Here is an 18,623-nt window from a genome sequence, read left to right on the forward strand (position 1 = left end):
ACACAAACATAGCAGCAGATTATATTAGGGCTGAGATTCTTAAATAAGTAACAGTTGGTGATTACAGCTGAATTTTTAATAACAGCCTTCCTACTTCCCTCCCTCCCCTAATCATTTGTAGAGGCAGTCCCACTGTAGACAGCCAGAGAAGGGAGAGGAATTGAGACAGGGTAATTTGTATTCCAGCTCAGCTGCAGCTAGTGCTTCTGAGAAGCAAATAAAAATAGCACTCAGTTATTCTGTAAATAATATATACCCCCTCGTTTGCCCAGGGAGTCGTGAGCACTTAAACGGGAGATTTCAGGAATGAGTGGGTGGTGAGGGGGTGGCAGGCTGGCTCTGTCTGCAGCACAAAGGATGGGAGCCAGCAAGGAAAAGAGGCAGGGACTGGATCATTCATAGTCTAGGTGATGCACAGCGGCAACAGCCAGGAGTAGGGAGCAAATGGGCCTTTGGCCCAGTATATGAGACATGTCCCATACTGCTGTGGCATGGAAGCCCTGCAGTGCCCTGGATAATGCTACTGTCAATGTCCTGCTTGTTGGAATCAGTGGGCGCAGAATTCAGTCCTCGGTGCCGAGTGAATACGGCCATTTATTGTCTTTGCAAGCAAGGTAGATCTGGCATGAGAATTTTTTGGAGATGGGGAAGGTAGCTTTTGAAGAGGAGCAGGTATTGAGAATAACAGGGGGTAATGCTTGGGGAAGGGATGTTCTGGCCTCTGTTTTACATTTCTATTGAAGATCTGCCCCAGCTCTGGGGGATTTTTGCAACAGGAGCCAAGCAGCATTGCCTGGGAAGGAGGGGCGAGTTAACAAATACTTTTCTGCACTGGGGCGGGGGTGCGGGGGGGGGGGGAGCGCCTCTGCTCAGCCTGCAGTGCATTGCTTCTGCCTGCAAAATTTCTCCAGATGGCATTAGAAACGCAAGTACACCCAAACCAGGGAATACGCTCTTTGGCAAGGAAGGATGGTGCAGTAATTAGGGAACTAGCCAGAATCTTGGAAGACCTTGTGTTCGGTTCATTGTTGTGCCACAGACTTGAGCTGTGCTGAGTGCTCCCGACATTCAGTGCAGGAGTCCTGGGCAGGGTGAGTCCAAGATCTGTGCTCACTACCATGGGAAGTGGAAAGTGGGGGAGAAGGGAGGCTTATGCTCAGTGGCAGCTCCTCAGGGGTGGGGGTGGACTTTACCTAATCTGTGCTATGATCTTTCCTGACTGCTGCAAATGGCCACTGTGGGCACCCACATATATCCATTTCTGACATCACCACTGGCCCCACCGTGCACCCTAAGCCACTGGTTAACTAACACTGCAGTAGCTGGATAGGATGAGTCTAGCTCCTTCCTTCCCTGCCAGTTACTGCTAACAAATGAGAACACCCCCTCCCCTGCTGGAATCCCAAGCACCAAAGGATCTGTTTAGCTTGTCTACAGAATTCCCTGCCTTTCCACCAGGGTGCAAAGGGTGACAATAAATATCAGTGGATTGTTCAAGAGCCCGGCTGCAGTGGTACATGCCTGTTATTAAACAGTTTATAATACAGCAGTACCTAACCTGGTATGGCCTTGGTCCCCGTTGTGCTAGGTGCTGTACAAAGATGTCAATGACAGTCCTTGCCTCAAAGGGCTTAAAGCAAACTGAAAGTGTTCATGCATAGACTGCTGGTATTCAGTGTTAATAATCTATCATGAAAATGGGTGTATTGATTAATATTATTATTTCTTATTTGTATGACAATAGCATGTAGAGGCGCCACTCTGGAAACAGGTACCTTATTGTGCCGGGTGCTGTATGAATATAGCAGAAGTTCTCTGCTGAAGAAGGCTTATGACCAAACTGAGGGAAAGCAACTACTCAAGGTCATGCAGCAGAGGCAAGAGTAGAAGGCAGCTCTCCAGACTCCAGGCTAGTGCCCTAGTCACTCGAAAACATTGCCTCCCCTTGCAAGGTAATAGGGTGACCAGATCACAAGAGTGAAATATCAGGACACACTGGTCGATTTGGGGGTGGGGGGCGGGAGCAGGGGTGAAAGTAACTTAAAGGACTTACCGGTACTCCGGAGTCCTTGTGAGGGGGCAGAGTCTCTACCAGAAGAGGCGGGGCCTTTAAATCCCCGGGCACTTTAAATCAGGATTTAAAGGCCCCAGGGCTGGGGCTGGGGTAGCAGCAGCGGGAGCCCTGGGGCCCTTTAAATCACCCCCTGAGCTACCAGCTGCAGAGGTGGCTGGGAGCCCGGGGGTGATTTAAAGGACCTGGGGCTCCAGCTGCTGCTACTGGAGTGGAGCCCCGTCTCTTTAAATCACCATCAAGGGGGCCCAGTTTTCTGGTGGAGCTTTAAAGGGCCCGGGGCTCCACTGCAGTAGCAGCAGCCAGGAGCCCCTGTCCCTTTATATCACTGCCAGAGCCCCGTGGCTGCTAACCCAGGGCTCCAGCAGTGGGGCTCGGGTGGTGATTTAAAGGGCCCCAGACAGTAGCAGCAGTGGAAGCTCCAAGTCTTTTAAATCACCACCCAAGCTGCAGTGCTGGAGCCTTGGGGTAGTAGCAGCAGCTGGGGGCTCAGGTGGTGATTTAAAGGGCCCCAGACAGTAGCAGCAGTGGAAGCTCCAAGTCTTTTAAATCACCACCCAAGCTGCAGTGCTGGAGCCTTGGGGTAGTAGCAGCAGCTGGGGGCTCAGGTGGTGATTTAAAGGGCCCGGGGCTCCGGCTGCCGCTACCATTCTGGGCCTTTTAAATCGTCCCTGGAGCCCTGCTGCCAGAGCCCTGGAGTAGCAGTGGTGGTGCTCTGGCGGCTATTTTAAGGGCCAGGGCAGTAGCAGTAGCCGAGCCCCTGACCCTTTAAATCACCACCTGAGCCCCGCCACTGCTACCCCAGGGCTCCGGCAGGCTCCAGGGATGATTTAAAGGGCCCAGAGTGGTAGCAACTACCAGAGCCACGGACCCTTTAAATCGTCCCCAGATCCCTGCTGCCAGAGCCCTGGGGAGGCAGCGGCGGAGCTCCAGAGGTGATTTTAAGGGCTGGGGCAGTAGCGGCTGCTGCAGCCCCGGATGTTTTAAATTGCTGCTGGAGCCCTGCCGCCGCTACCTCAGGGCTGTGGGGACGATTTAAAGGGCCCGGGATGGTAGCTGCGGCAGGAGTCCCTGGCCCTTTAAATCGCCGCCCTAGCCCCACCGCCACTTCCCCAGGGCTCCAGCAGCAGGGCTCTTGTGCCCAGTTTAAAGAGCCTGGGGCTCCAGTCGCTGCTGAGAGCCCCAGGCCCTTTAAATTGCTGCCAGGGGAAGCCGATCCGCCTTGGTACGGCACACCAGCTCTTGCCAGTACACCGTAGCGGGGCATACCAGCTTACTTTCACCTCTGGGGGGGAGACACAGGTGCACAGCCCCGACCGGAGCCAGAGGCACACTGGTCCGCCTGGCCCTGTGCTACCAGCATGCCTCTTCCTGTTGAGAGTGGGCCCATCCTGCGCCACACAGCTCCCCTGCCCAGTGCCCCCTGGATCCACTGTGCCCAGAGCTCCTTCCGCCACAGATGCACAGTGCTGTGCACTCACACCCTGCCCAGCACCCCCCTGCCCACAGCCCCTCCACAGCTGCCCAGCACCCCACACAGAACCCCCACTCGCTAGTTTCCCAATACACACAGATTTCCCCTCCCTCCCTTCTTTCCTCCCTCCCAGTGCCCTTCCCCACACCCCACCACCACAACTACACAATGCCCCACACAGACCCGCACTGCCAAGTGCCCTGACACACACAGATCTCCCCCACCGTCAGCACCCCCCAACAGGCCCCCACTGTTTAGCATCCCAAAAACATACAAACCTCCCCCACTGCCCAGCACCCTCCACACCCTCACAGCCCAACAGCCCCACACACACACCTCCCAGACATTCACCAACACACCCTGCCCCCTTCCCTGGCTACACTCACTAACCCTCCTGGGAGATCTTTGGCTCCTAAGGGTGAAAGCAGTGAGGGGAGTCTCCAGACTCTCCAGACCCGTGCCCGCCATAAGCATGAGCTCTGTGACTCCCATTGTCCGGGAAAAATGCAAATGGGAGCTGCCGGAGCCGCAGAGCGGGGCTTGCAGGTGCCAGCAGCACACAGAGCCCCCCACCCTAAGAGCCAGAGGAACCTGCCAGGGAGCGAGGTGGGGAGTCCCGGCGGTGCTCACCTTCGGCAGCTCCCGTCCTGGTAAGCATCCGGCAGGCTGGTCCCTCTGGCTCCTTAGGTCACGGGTTGGGTCGGGTCTGGGGATGGGGGCGGAGGGCTCTCTGCCCACTCTCGGTGCCTGCAAGCCCCGCCCCACAGCACATGGCGCTCCTGCCAGCGGGCAGGTGCCAGGAGCTGCCCCAGGAAGCAGCAGCACCACAGTTGTGGTTCGAACGGTCCCCGATATCGGGACATAGGGCATCCCAACTGATGTAAGGTCAGTACACAGGACAAGTCCCCTAAAATCAGGACAGTCCTGATAATATTGGGATGTCTGGTCACCCTACAGGTTAATGACTCTGTCCTAGATACACAGACCTGGAATCAGCATAGACCCAGCATGCAAAGTGTGTGTTGCTCAGATGCTTATTGTACTTGCCTCATTCTCCCCTTTCCACCATCCCTCCCCATTTGTTTATTACAGCCACCTGTTACATCTAGTCATTAGCTTCTTTAGGAAAGGGACTGTGTCTTTATTCTGTGTTTGTACAGCGCCTAGCGCTACAAAGCCCAGATCCCTGATTGGAGCCTCTAGGTGCTCCTGCAGTATCAAGACTAGTGTGAAGTAATAAATTGTACTGGTGGCAGGGAAGGTAGGCCAATGGTGGATTAGAGAATGTTAACATTTAACAAATACAGTAGCCACTTGCAAACAGAATAGGGAAATCAGAGATGTGACATCTCAGCATATACTGTGTTCATTTTATTATTATTTATAGCCCCGTAGTCAAGGCCCAGGAGCACAAGATGGTCCCTGTCCCAAGAGGCTTACAAACTACACATAGGACAATAGACAACAGCAAGCGATTATTGTTAGCAATGCATCACAGTGCACCGTATGTCCTACACTGGAGAAAGGTGGGCTAAGGACTTGGCTTTCTTGAGTTCTATTCCCTGGTCAACTGCCAGCTTCCTAAGTGACCTTGTGCAAGACTCTTTCTCTCTGTTTCTCTATCTGTAAAATGGGGATCATAACACTAACCTGCCTCCAAGGGAACTGCAAGGCTTCGTTCATGAATGTGTGCAACCAGCTTTGAGAGGCTCGGCGGGAAGATGTTAGAGAAGGACTAAGTGTTTTTTAATGTTCTGCAGCAGATTTGGTGAAAGCGCTGAAGTGTCAGTTATCCAGCACTCAGCTATTAAATATTTGCTGGGATGTGTGGCGAGATGGCCAGATTTCCATGGGCAAATGATCAAGTCTGCAGACTAGGAAGGGGAGAATTAGCAAGGCTACTCTGCATTGTATTTTGGATTGTAATAGAAAAGGCTGCTCTTTGCTTTCTGCCCAGGTAAAAACACGTGCAATGTGTTCCTGATAATTGCTTTTCTAATCTAAATATCTGTAGGATTCTGCTAGGGACAGAATGTATCATTACCACAGAGCAGGGTGGATTTGATTTAAATCATGATTTAACTCATGACTTAAATCACTTGTCAGGAAGACCTGATTTACTCATGGTTTTCCACATAAAAGTGCACTCTTGGTTGTTGTAACCTTAACACATATTTTTTACAACTCAGAGATAGATGTAGGTTTCATTTTTAGAAGCTACACACTATACATTTTTAAACAGTGATTTATTTTGAAAACTTTTCAGATTAATTTTACAGCTGTATTAGAAAATGAATGATTGGTTAGTTCATTTACCAAAGGTAATTGAAGCAGATATTTATGAAGTCATTGGGAGATGAACTATCTCCAATTCAACCACTTAATCATTAATATTTGGAGGATATTCTTGCCATGCTGTCACCAGACAGACATTTAAATTGTTTTATTTAACTAAAACAACAATGTTAAGTATTCTGGATTTTTTTTCTTCAGCAGCAAACAATATTTTAACAAAAAAGCATATGTCCCTCCCTTCTCACATTTATCTCCAGATTTCTTCTCCTTGCCCAGATCTATTCCGTCCCCAACAATCTTCTATTCATTGAACTTTTTGAAACTTTGCACTTTTAGAGAGAGGTAAAGGATTAACTCTGTGTACACAAATTTGCAGAGGGACAATAGAGTTGAGGTCTGTTATTTCTCACCTCTATATATTATTTATTTATTTAAAAACATTTTTGCTGTTAACAAGCATGTTACCTCTGGAGAGACAAATCCACAGTTTGAGAACTGAAAAAAACTAAGTATCTCTGATGGTATCTTCTAGACTGAGCACTGAGTCCCATTGGGTAGATAGAAAGACTAACCTAAATAATCTATACAGAAGCCTGTGGAACCCCATAAGATTGGGTCCCTAATCCATGAACTATTGGAACTCATTTATAAAACTTTTTCTTAAACATTACATGAATATATTGTCTCATACTATAGAATTGGCATTTATAATCCCTATTCCATGATGAGATATCTTTGAACTATAATGTATCTTAATTAAAACTATCTTTAGATAGGTTTTTTTCCTCAAAAAGCATTTTATCAAAAAAATCTGAATTTAAAAAAATCAATTTTTTTATTTAAAAAAAAATCATTGATTTTTATCCATCCTGCCACAGAGCCAGTGAACTCATACAGTGCTATAAGCAATGCATTGCAGAAGTCCTTGGGCTGCATGATATTGCTAAGATCATGAATGGCCTTAATCCCAAAGACTGTAGTTTGCTGTGATCTGCTAGTGCTTTTGTTAGTTACAACTTTCATAGCTCAACCGGAATTTGTATGCGGGCATCAGCTATTTTTTTTGTGGAAATCCCTCTAATTCAAAGGAAAGTCAGATTATGCCTCTCCTATATGACCAGGGGGCACGGTTTGTGGAAGCCAGCATGCCTGCAAGCCCAGCCACATCGGGTCTCTCTAGGTGCTGTCACACAGAGGAGGCTTGGAGGATGAACAGCCCAGGAGAGGAGCAACAGTGAGGCTAGCAATTCTATGACTCTGGGATCCTCTGTCTGAAATCCCCTTATCCCCTGCAGAGCACTGTTTGCGCTGATCATAGAATCATGGAGCCATAGGGTTAGAAGGGACTGCAAGGGTCATCAAGTCCAACTCCCTGCCAAGATGCAAGATGTGTTGGTGTGAAGTGACTCAGTTGAATTCAGTAGCATTTATGTCAAGCAGAGTGGAATTTGTGCCCAAGTCTATTGGAGTAGACTGGTGAATCTGGCTTTTCTAGAAAAAGCCAGGGAGTGGGGAAGGCTCTCAGGGCCATGTCATGAGGGTGAATGGCCAAGATACAGAATGGCAACTTAGTCTAGATGTAGAGGATCTACAGGATAAATTGGCTTCTCTGGCTCAGGAGACACGGTGGATGAAGCAAGCTGCTGCCCCTGAGTTCTGTGTGGGCGGAAGGATTTGACCGATTGTGATCTTTGGACCAAGGTGGAAGCATGGGTAGTGGAAGTTGCAGTCATCATGCTCTTGTCAAAGGTAATGCGACGCTGATCTGTAACAGACAAAAAGACTGGAAGAGGATTTGGCCAGAATGTGCAAGGTGCATTCGTGAGAGAGAGGTTGAATGACTATGGTGTCCCTCTGCGTTATGACCCCAGCTGCGACAACAACCCCTTGGGGCTACAGGCAACTGGGTCTAGTTTAGAGGTAGCCTTGGTAACTGCTCTGGTCCCCATTCAGTCCCAGGAACAGGGGGACACAAAGGTGGCAATATTTACAGCCACCTTTGTCCCCTCCCCTCCTCAACTGCACCATGCAAGTCTTGGCTACAGCCTGAGGCCATTGCCCAGTGCTTTTCCTGAGACCATTTGACCTGTGGTTTCCAGAACATCCCTGTGACTATGACTGTTTTAATTAAATGGACACTTGGATGGATGGTGACTGCTGGACAGCCTGATGGCTGACACTGGCTTTCTCAGTTATGACTCACTGTGCAGTTTTTGACATGATGCAGTTACTGACTGTCCAATACATTGTCACACTGTGATTGCAGCTGTCAATATATTATATTAAGAAGTATCATTTATGCAAAGAGACAGGAAGGAATAAGTACATACTAGACCAGGGAAAACCCATTGCCCTTGGGAGCTGATATTACCAAATGGTTCCATCCACTTGGATCCAACAGCCTCTGTCCCAGTACATCATGTGCATGGCTTTGTTTTTCACTGCGCTGTCAGGTCCTGTCGTGCAACAGTCCTTACTTGTGCTCTCTCTGTCAGAGAGCATGAATGAGTCATCAGCAGGGTAGGGAGGTGAGCTGTTTTGTCTGTCCTCCTCTTAATAACCTGGCAAGTTTGTTACTGGATGTGCACTTTCATCCTGGCTTTGCAGGTCTCAATGGATAAGCACATGTCAATGTCCAGATGAGGAAAATGCTGGGCTGTAGTCTCCTGATGCAGGGTATGCTTAAATCCCACCAAATTCGATGAGATTTGTTATATCCTGCAGGAGCAAAGGGACCGTAGAGTCTAGGGACTGGACAGTTTACAATAGGCTGCATTCTTTGGGACCCTGGATCAGGTCAGATCCATCCAAGTTTGTTTTGTTTGTTTTTTCCCTCACAACTTCCTAGGCCCAGCCACTCTTCTTCCGCTATTTTTGTTACAGAGGCCTCATTGCTAAGTTTAGTGTGGAGACAGTGGGAGTTTCAGCTATGCTGAAACTAACTTTCTAGGTAGAATCTGCAAAAAATACACCTATTTTTTAATTAAACCCATGTGTGCTGTCATCTTCCTTGGGATTGTGCCTAACATGAGCTTAGAAATAAAGCCACCAAGATCACTCAAAAGCATGTGCCAAAGTTCTCTCTATCCCCACCCCCCACAAGCCTGTTATCATCTGCTCATCAATTCCTGTGCCAGTTCTCCAACACCTGAGTCCTACAGGTCACTTTGTGAAAAACAGATCCTCTTGCTGACCCACCTTCCCTTGCAACATATCAACCTCTTTCTGTCTGAGCCTCAAAATATTTCATTCTGCAGACCATGGCTGAACCTGGATCTCAGCATGGTGATTAGTGCTGTTGTGGTAAGCGTCTGTCCCAAATCTGGACTTTAGCATACAAAATCTGGGTGCTTACTGTGAACCTCCCCAAGCTTATACCCAGCTTGGATCTTATTTCGCTGCCACCAGATAGTATTGAGGCTACTATCAGCCTGGGTTCCCCCAAATTCCTTGGGGGGGGACCCCCCTCTCTGGCCTCCCCAACTTTCCCTGGGAGGACCCCCAAGACTCAGAAGTATGAGTCTACCGGCAAAGGAATGATCTCCCCTCCCTCCTCCCTCTCTCTCCGTTGTTCCGCTCTGAGGGGATTGATGCAATCTCTTTACATGACAATACCAAGAAACTGGTCTCCGTCTCTCCAAAGAGACAAGCCTTAAGCACCAGGGAACAGAGCTGATTCTCTCTCTCTCTTTCCCCGTAACTTTTCCCCCCCTCCCTAGCCTGTCACAGATGTAACAGGACTCCGGGCACAGAAATTCCTCTCCCCTTTGCCTCACTAGGAAAAGAAACTTCCACAAGTTTTAAAAAGAAAACTTTATATAAAAAGAAAGAAAATACAGAACAATAATACTGCATTAAGAGATCAATACAGGCTCTTGCTTATAAGAAAATATGAATAAACAGTCTGATTTAAAAGATAGCCCAATTAAACCAGTCCAGCAAATCAACACCCATGTAAATACAAATCAAAGCACATCACAGCCGATTACTTTGGTTCCTTTGTACTCACACTTGATAGCAGAACATTTGAAAGAAGATGGAGTTAGAAGAAAAGCTTGTTTACTCACAGCCGAGGAAAACAAAAAGACCCCGAGTTTCCAGTTCCCTCCCAGACTTTAAAAAAAATCCAGGTCTCTGATTGGTCCTCTGGGCAGGTGTTTGGTTCCCCCTTTGTTCACCCTTTACAGGTAAAAGAAAATTAACCCTTACCTATCTACTTATGACAGCTGTAAATTATGGATGTCAGGAATGCTGAAAGGGAAGAGGGAGAAAAAGCAGTGCATGTGAAAGAAAAGAACCTTAAAGCATAAGAACTTTCTTCTCTGCTATGTGTCTCATTTTGGGTCCTGCTTGGAAGGACATGGAGAGATACTCCAAGCCTCTAAGTATTACAAAATTGACTTGCTTTGCTTAGAAAAATGCCTAATTGACTACTGTGTACTTCAGAAAGTGTACTGCCCATATATTTCTCTTTAACCTTCTTTTACAGCATCAAGACAAGGTCAAGGGTTACATATATAGCACAACAATATCAGCCACAGGCTGCCTCGGAAGCTCTCCAATCATAATAACTAAAGACATGTATACTATATTTAAGCCATCAAGGAGAAAACCCTGCCAGAATGCATTATCTTACTTTAGTTGCAAAACTTCAAACTGCAGAATGAAGCCTCATAATGCTGCAAAATAAATCGAAACATGACAAAATATCCCTCTGAGAACAGAGGAATTTCCATAACTGAATTGATCAAAGGGCCATCTTCTACTACAAGATCACATCTACAACAGTTGCCAATGCCAGGTACTTAGATGAAGCCAGGAATCTCTCTTGGTAGCTTCAAATGGACAATTCCATCAGGACGTACCATTCTGCCCATCTAGTCTCATTCGAAGGAAGTGAGAGCACACAGTCTAGTCCTAAATTGATTAACATCTGTTAATGGAAGTCTTCCATTCTAGGGGCCAGATCTGGCCACATTTCTGTGAGATACCTAGTGAGTAAAGCACTGAACTAGGACCCAGGAGGCCTGGCTCTGATACTGACATGCTGGGTGACCTTGGGCAAGTCATAGCTTCATTCTGTGCCTCAGTTTCCCCATGTATAAAAGGAGAATAATTATACTGATCACCTTTGTAAAGTGCTTGGAGATCTACTGATGAAAAGTGCTGTATAAGAGCTAGCTACTATTATTATTATTCACATGGAACAGTACTTAACTCTGACCTGGTGTCGCCGTGCACGACTCACCGCTGTGGCACGTCCTGCTGGTCATCTCAGGGAATTAGTGTTTCTAGCCTCCAGAGCACCCTCTGCAGGCTGGTGTCTTGCTGATGCTGGCCCCCCATGTCTCTTCCAGGACCCGGCACCCCTTGTCTTTGGGGTGCTGCCCTCTGGCAATAACCCCACAGTCTCAGGGTCTCCCCACATAGGGGAACCCCTAACACTCTATCTCCACCTTGCCTCAGTCGTGGGCTACTGCCAGCCACCGCTCACTGGGGCAGACTGCAGTGTAAAAGCCACTCATCACAGGCAAGGGGGGTTTGGACCTACTACCTCTGCCTACCTGTGGGCTGCCCTCTGCAACCCCAGTACCTAATTGGCCTTCCACTAGGCTGCAGCCTGGGGGGTTTCCAGGCTGGAGCTCCCCAGCTAATTTGGCCTTCCCCCAGCCCTGCTTCACTCCAGGTACCTTCTTTCAGCTCCCTGGAGCCAGGTCCCTCCCTCTCAAAGCTAGAGAGAGTCTGTCTCTGGCTCCTGGCCCCAGCCCTCTTATAAGGGCCAGCTGGGCCCTCATTAAGCCAACTCGGCCTGATTGGCGCGTGGCTCCCAGCTGAGGCTGCTTTCCCCAATCAGCCTCGCTTTTCCTTCCCTACCACAGCCCCTCTCACCAGGCCGTTTTAAGCCTTTTAAGTCAGGAGTGGTTGACCACCCCGCTACACCTGGCTTCAAGCACCTTAGCACATGCTTAACTTTAAGCACATACTTTACTCCCATTGAAGACAATGGGACTTAAGCAACTGCTTCAAGATAAACACGTCCTAAAGCACTTTCCTGAGTTGGGGCCTCCCAATGATTTTGGGCTATTCCTGGAATAAAATGTTACTTGGCATCAATACAGGTAGTAGAGTGTGGCAATACTAGCTTTTTGAGAGCTATCATTCTTCGTGAAAGAGACAAGTAGGAAAACAGCAAATGTGATGAGAGTAAAAGGCAATCCAAATATTGATTCTTGCACATTCAAAGAAACCCAAAACTTTAACAAAACCAGGGTTTCTTAAAACAGGAAAAATTCAATGGCCTACTTATCAGGCCGGCAAATACAAAGGGATTTTGGATTAGAATTTCACATCATCAGGGTTTACCTCTATATTTAAGATGGATAGTACCATAGAAAATTGTGCATTGTGTGACTGTGTACATTATGTAAATATGCACTGTCTGAATGTACTAGGATATATCCATCCTTGGTGTAACTCTGTGGAAGTCAATGGAGCTGTCCCAGAGGTGAATTTGCCCCAGTATGAATTATAAAATTGGCCATTATTCACAACATGGTGGTGATGACAATTCAACACTACAGCAGAGAGGCATCTGGTATGAAAAACAAAACACAATGAAATGCTAAAATATTTTCAATGCAAATGAAAATACTTCTCAATTACTTTTCTCTCTTGTTTTTCTCAGACAGCGTAACTGAAGTCAAGACAGACATTTATGTGACGAGTTTCGGCCCTGTCTCAGACACAGACATGGTAAGTGCTGTAGGTCACAGAGGTCTGACACTCGGACTCTGGGAGTGTGCATTGTATTTCTTGTCCCAGGTAATTGGACAAAAGTATGAACTCCGGAAACAGTGTGGCAAGAAATCTATGCAGGTTGACTGTGAAATTTTAGCAAAGCTTTTGATACGGTCTCCGACAGCATTCTTGCCAGCAAGTTAAAAAAGTATGAGCTGGATGAATGGACTATAAGGTGGATAGAAAGCTGGCTAGATCGTTGGGCTCAACAGGTAGTGATTAATGGCTAGTTGGCAGCCAGTTTGAAGTGGAGTGCCCCAAGGGTCAGTCCTGGGGCCGGTTTTGTTCAATATCTTCATTAATGATGTGGAGGAAGGCATGGACTACACTCTCAGCAAGTTTGCAGATGACACTAAACTGGGAGGAGTGGTAGATACGCTGGAGGGTAGGGATAGGATACCGAGGAACCTAGACAAATTAGAGGATTGGGCCAAAAGAAACCTGAAGAGGTTCAACAAGAACAAGTGCAGAGTCCTGCACTTAGGACGGAAGAATCCCATTCACTGTTACAGACTAGGGACCGAATGGCTAGGAAGCAGTTCTGCAGAAAAGGACCTAGGGGTTACAGTGGACAAGAAGCTGGATATGAGTCAATAGTGTGCCCTTGTTGCCAAGCAAGCTAATGGCATTTTAGGCTGTATAAGTAGGGCATTCCAGCAGATCGAGGGACGTGATCATTCCCCTCTATTTGACATTGGTGAGGCCTCATCTGGAGTACGGTGTCCAGTTTTGGGCCCCACACTACGAGAAGGATGAGGAGAAATTGGAAAGAGTCCAAGAGGGCAACAAAAATGATTAGGGGGCTGGAGCACATGACTTATGAGGAGAGGCTGACAGAAATGGGATTATTTAGTCTGCAGAGAGAGAATGAAGGGGGATTTGATAGCCGCTTTCAGCTACCTGAAAGGGGTTTCCAAAGAGGATGGATCTAGACTGTTCTCAGTGGTACAGATGACAGAACAAGGAATAAATGGTCCCAAGTTGCAGTGGGGGGAGGTTTAGGCTGGATATTTAGGAAACACTATTTCACTAGAGGGTGGTGAAGCACTGGAATGGTTACCTAGGGAGGTGGTGAATCTCCATTCCTTCAGAGGTTTTAAGGTCAGGCTTGACAAAGCTCTGGCTGGGATGATTTCGTTGGGAATTGGTCCTGCTTTGAGCAGGGGGTTGGACTAGGTGACCTCCTGAAGTCTCTTCCAACCCTGATATTCTAAGATTCTATGATTCGTCATTTGCAATAGTGGCAGCCAGCAGATATGGAGCTGGAAATATCTTCAAGAGGACAATGGTCACAGTAAATTTAAGAAGCATAAATCACAGAACTAGATGAGGTCTCATTCCTCAGTAACAAATATCAAGAAATCCCATTCTGTTGCTTTTGGTGGGAGCTTAACACAGAAAGTAGTTGCAATAGAAGTTAAAAAAAGACTCAATTTTGGTTTCATGTCTCCTTCTCAATTTCATTTTGGTTTTTGGAAATCCACCGAACATAATCATTGGCATTACTTAAATCCAGGTACAATAATCTGTGAAGGAAATTCTGTCAGTATCCTTTGGACTACTAGAGCTGAGTGAAGGTTTTCATCTAAAGCTCTTTTTCGGTGACAAATGCAGATTTGTTAACACCAAAACGTTTTGTAAATTCATGTCAGTTTTGTTGAATTGTTCACGTTGAGAAAAAAAGCACCAACAAAAAACTATCTACAAACGTCAAAAGATTTCAACATTATCAAAATGAATCATTTCAGTTTCTCAATTCAGAACAACTTTTTGTTTCAAAATTTCCAAAATGTAGACATATTGAAAAAAATGCTCAAATTGAAACAGAACATTTTGGTTTGAGTCAAACAAAACATTTCATTTGTCTTGAAATGAATTTTTTTCAACTTTTTGGTTCAACCAAAACACTTGAAAATGTTTCATTTTGTGTCGACCGAAAATTATTTCTTGTTTATTGTTATTATTTTTCAGAACGGCTCCCAAAACAAAAAAATCAGCTATTCACACAGCTCTATTTTGCACACTACGGGTACGTCTATACAGGGCTAAAAGACACTCAGCAGAGCCGCAGTTGGCCCAGGTCAGTTGTCTTAGGCCAGCAGGGCTCGGGCTGCAGGGCTAAAAATTATTATATAGAGACTTTTGGGCTTGGGCTAGAGGCTTTGCCTCCAGCCCAAGCCCAAGCATCTATGCAAAGATTTTTCAGCTCCAGAGCCCGAACCCCACAAACCTGAATTAGCTGACCCTGGCTTGGACAGCTGTGGCCATGCGGCGGGTTTTTTATCCCTGTGTAGACATGGGCTAAAAAGTGAAATCCTGGCCCTATTGAACTTGCTGAGTATTTTTCATTGACATCAGTGTGGGGGTGTGGAGCAGGATTGCTCCCTGTGTTTCATTCCTCAGTGTAGTCATTTGCGACTTCCAAGTGAATGGAAGGGAGACAGGAGGAGAGACATGTTTACCCACCAGAAGGAAGTCCATGGAAACCAAAAGTATTTTCTAATGCGGTCCAATGACACCTTATTGTATCTCCAGTTGCTGGGACATGTTGTGCCACTTCCCATCAAAAAAAGGCTGCGTGACTTCAGACTTCTGCTCGTTCTTTGGATTTAGAGAAGCATGAATCTTGTCTTTTAATCCTTTTTTTCCTGCCTGATGAAGTGAGGGTGTTTTGTGGGTTTTTTCAGTTAGCGCAAAGGGAAGCAATTTGGGGGGTACCATCAAAAGAACAAGAGCTTCCTACAGCATGATTCTGCCTCCCTTACTACATAGAACATAAGAACGGCTGTACCGGGTCAGACCAAAGGTCCATCTAGCCCAGTATCCTGTGTACCAACAGTGGCCGATACCAGGTGCCCCAGAGGGAGTGAACCTAACAGGCAATGATCAAGTGATCTCTCTCCTGCCATCCATCTCCATCCTCTGACAAACAGACACTAGGGACACCATTCCTTATCCATCCTGGCTAATAGCCATTTATGGACTTAACCTCCATGAATTTATCCAGTTGCCTTTTAAACACTGTTATAGTCCTAGCCTTCACAACCTCCTCAGGTAAGGAGTTCCACAAGTTGACTGTGCGCTGAATGAAGAAGAACTTCCTTTTATTTGTTTTAAACCTGCTACCTATTAATTTCATTTGGTGACCCCTAGTTCTTGTATTATGGGAATAAGGAAATAACTTTTCCTTATCCACTTTCTCCACGTCACTCATGATTTTATATACCTCTATCATATCCCCCCTTAGTCTCCTCTTTTCCAAGCTGAAGGGTCCTAGCCTCTTTAATCTTTTCTCATATGGGACCCTCTCCAAACCCCTAATCATTTTAGTTGCCCTTTTCTGAACATTTTCTAGTGCCAGTGTATCTTTTTTGAGATGAAGAGACCACGTCTGTACTCAGTATTCGAGATGTGGGCGTACCATCGATTTATATAAGGGCAATAATATATTCTCAAATATATACGCATCTTGAGTAGCCTCTTTCTTCATAACCAGCCCCTCTTTCTTCCGTGTGACTACTCATGGAGTAAGTTACTTGGTAAGATTGTCAGATTCTGACCCTATGTAAGTGGGGCGGATCATCCCCTTTCCTTCACCAAACTGCTCTAAGTGCCTGAGACAAATATACAGGGTAAGAGAAACAGAGAAAACAAGTGAACTGACTGGCATAGTCTGATATGTTTAAGGAAAATTATTAGTGAAAAGGCCTGAGGACTGAATCTAGGTTTGTATTCCCTCAACAGTTTGTCTTCTAATTAAAACAGAACTGTGGAGCATAATTAATAGTGAGCTTTCTCAAAAGCATTTCTTGCAGCTTGTATTGCACAAAAAGAGGATTTGGTAGTTTGTGTTTATTTTTAAATTACATGCTGGCATCTTTAATGGGGACCTACACTCTGATGTGTGCCTCATGAGTGTCATTTCGTCTTGGATTTCCCCACGCTGCTGGATACTCACTTTGGCTTGAAGGGTCTCCCTAGCAGGGGGCCAAGAATTGAATCCAAGCAGGCTTGGGCAGGATCAGTGTCCTAAAACAACCTTCCTCCAAACCTCTGGACCCTAGAGGATTTCATTCTCCGTGTTCATTCAGCCACGGACATATCTCCTGCCGCTCTACCAGCGGGCCCTCCCCCACAGACTATTAGCACTGGTGATCAGAGGATTAGAGGAGAATTAAATCTCTGAATTTCATTTTGATGCCTCCTCCCATCAGAGGAGTTTGTCTTGCTTTGGAAGGACCACTCCCAGCAGGGTTAAAAGTTAAGTTAATGTCACTCTAGCTGAGAGTATTAATCTCATCTGAGTTCTCTCTATCCATCTTGTTCTCTTTCACACCACAGCAAAGACCAATTATATATTCAGCAATCCCAGCCCTTAGGGAGTATCTGATAATTACTTCCAAGGTGGAGCATATTTGATTAAGGGAGCATGGATAATGAACTGTGAAGAAGAAATATGAGGTATTGAAAAGAGGAAACTATTCTCCGCTGTGTGATTTGACAAAATGAATTTAAAATTAGAAAGACAGTTAAAGAATAATAAATTTTCTCTCCCCTTGCATGCTTTAGTTCCATAGATTTTGCCCATGCATAGCAGATGTGCTACTGCATGCAGTTCTGGTGCTGAGCACACAGAAATGGGTGCTCAAGAGAGAACCGCACAAGGAAAGGAGGATGAACTTGCACCTTTCTCAAGATTGTTTTCCTATCTTAAATCAAAAAGTGAGGAAGTTTCTCCTTCCACATTGGCATCTGTCTGATGATCCAGCCCTTGTGCATACCACAGCCATCATTATCTGCGATTGAAAGTCTGCTTTGTGCATCCAGATTCAGACAGATTATAATGATGATGAGGAACCTGGGAGGTGAGGCAAATAATGTTTGCTGTTGAGAGCGGAAAGCAGCTGATTACTAACTACAGAGGAGTGTTGTCTGCTTCTGTCTGACGTGTGGGGGTGCGGGGACTCCAGCCTCACGAGCTGTTCAACATGAAAAGCATTGGTTGATAAAGTCCACACTAATGTCAGATATTGGGTATTCCAGCTGTCCAGCTTGTTAACTGGGACAAAGATGAGACTCTGGAGAGGGGCCCTGCAGAGGAGAAGAACCTGAGCCCTGTTTCTATGGTTCTCTGGAATGGATTTTAGTCACAGCCCTGGAAGGAGAAGAATGTGACTTACAATTCTTGGTTCACCTGGAATGGTGTGTAGATGCAGGCACTGGGAGGAAGTGAATCTGAACTGGGGGTCTGCACTCACATGGGAAGAAAACTGGGGGCCAGAGGAAAGAGACCCTGGCCATGGTTTCTCTTCTTCTGAGGATTAGACTCTTAGTACAGAAGGAGGAGCTGAGTTTGTGTTCTCTGTGGTGTAGTTTGGAAATTGTTCATCAGAGTGAAGATCCTGAATTAGATTTCTCTTCTCACTCTGATAAGGACTCTGTCTCTCCTGATATGGCAAGGAGCAGAGGGCTTTGTTTCACTGCACTTGTTGCTGGGCCTCTTGTCCCCACACTGCCAAAGAATCATTCAGGGGGCCTTGGAGAGAGATTGCTGCACTCTCTGTTAAAGATGGTTGTTTACAGACTCCCAAAGGGACCATGGTCAAACTACAAACTACGGGTTTAAATGTACAGGGAATTTCAGAGAGGAGAAATCATGGGAACAAATGCCCCCAGCCTGGCACACTCTTCTGTTCCTGTTTGTTTAGCTTGGATTGCATGCCTCATACAGCAGGGCAGAATTTGATGCTAGGTATTTATACCTTGTGGTCAGCAGCATCTGGACAAAGATGTCATGTGTCAGTTCTGTTTGATTCAGCATCAGAAAAAAAAGAAGGCATAGACCCACAGCTGTAGTAGATCCACATCATTCCCTTGATTGTAATGGAATAACATCAGTTTTAGAGCTGGACAAATAACAGATTTTTCAGTTTGTTGGCAATTTAAAAAAAAGTCAGGAAAAAAAATCATTTCAGGTTGGACCGA

General features: G+C 46.3%; 1 protein-coding gene across 1 annotated transcript in view; it reads left to right on the forward strand.

The window, feature by feature from the left end:
* Positions 1-18,623, forward strand: part of GABRA3 (gamma-aminobutyric acid type A receptor subunit alpha3) — a 128,568-nt gene that overhangs the window by 67,228 nt on the left and 42,717 nt on the right. The window contains exon 4 of the mRNA XM_032772196.2: positions 12,526-12,593. Coding sequence (XP_032628087.1) covers positions 12,526-12,593 — 68 coding nt within the window. The remainder of the gene's footprint in view (positions 1-12,525; positions 12,594-18,623) is intronic.

Source organism: Chelonoidis abingdonii, chromosome 8, assembly GCF_003597395.2.
Source record: "Chelonoidis abingdonii isolate Lonesome George chromosome 8, CheloAbing_2.0, whole genome shotgun sequence".
NCBI classification, from domain to species: Eukaryota; Metazoa; Chordata; order Testudines; family Testudinidae; genus Chelonoidis; species Chelonoidis abingdonii.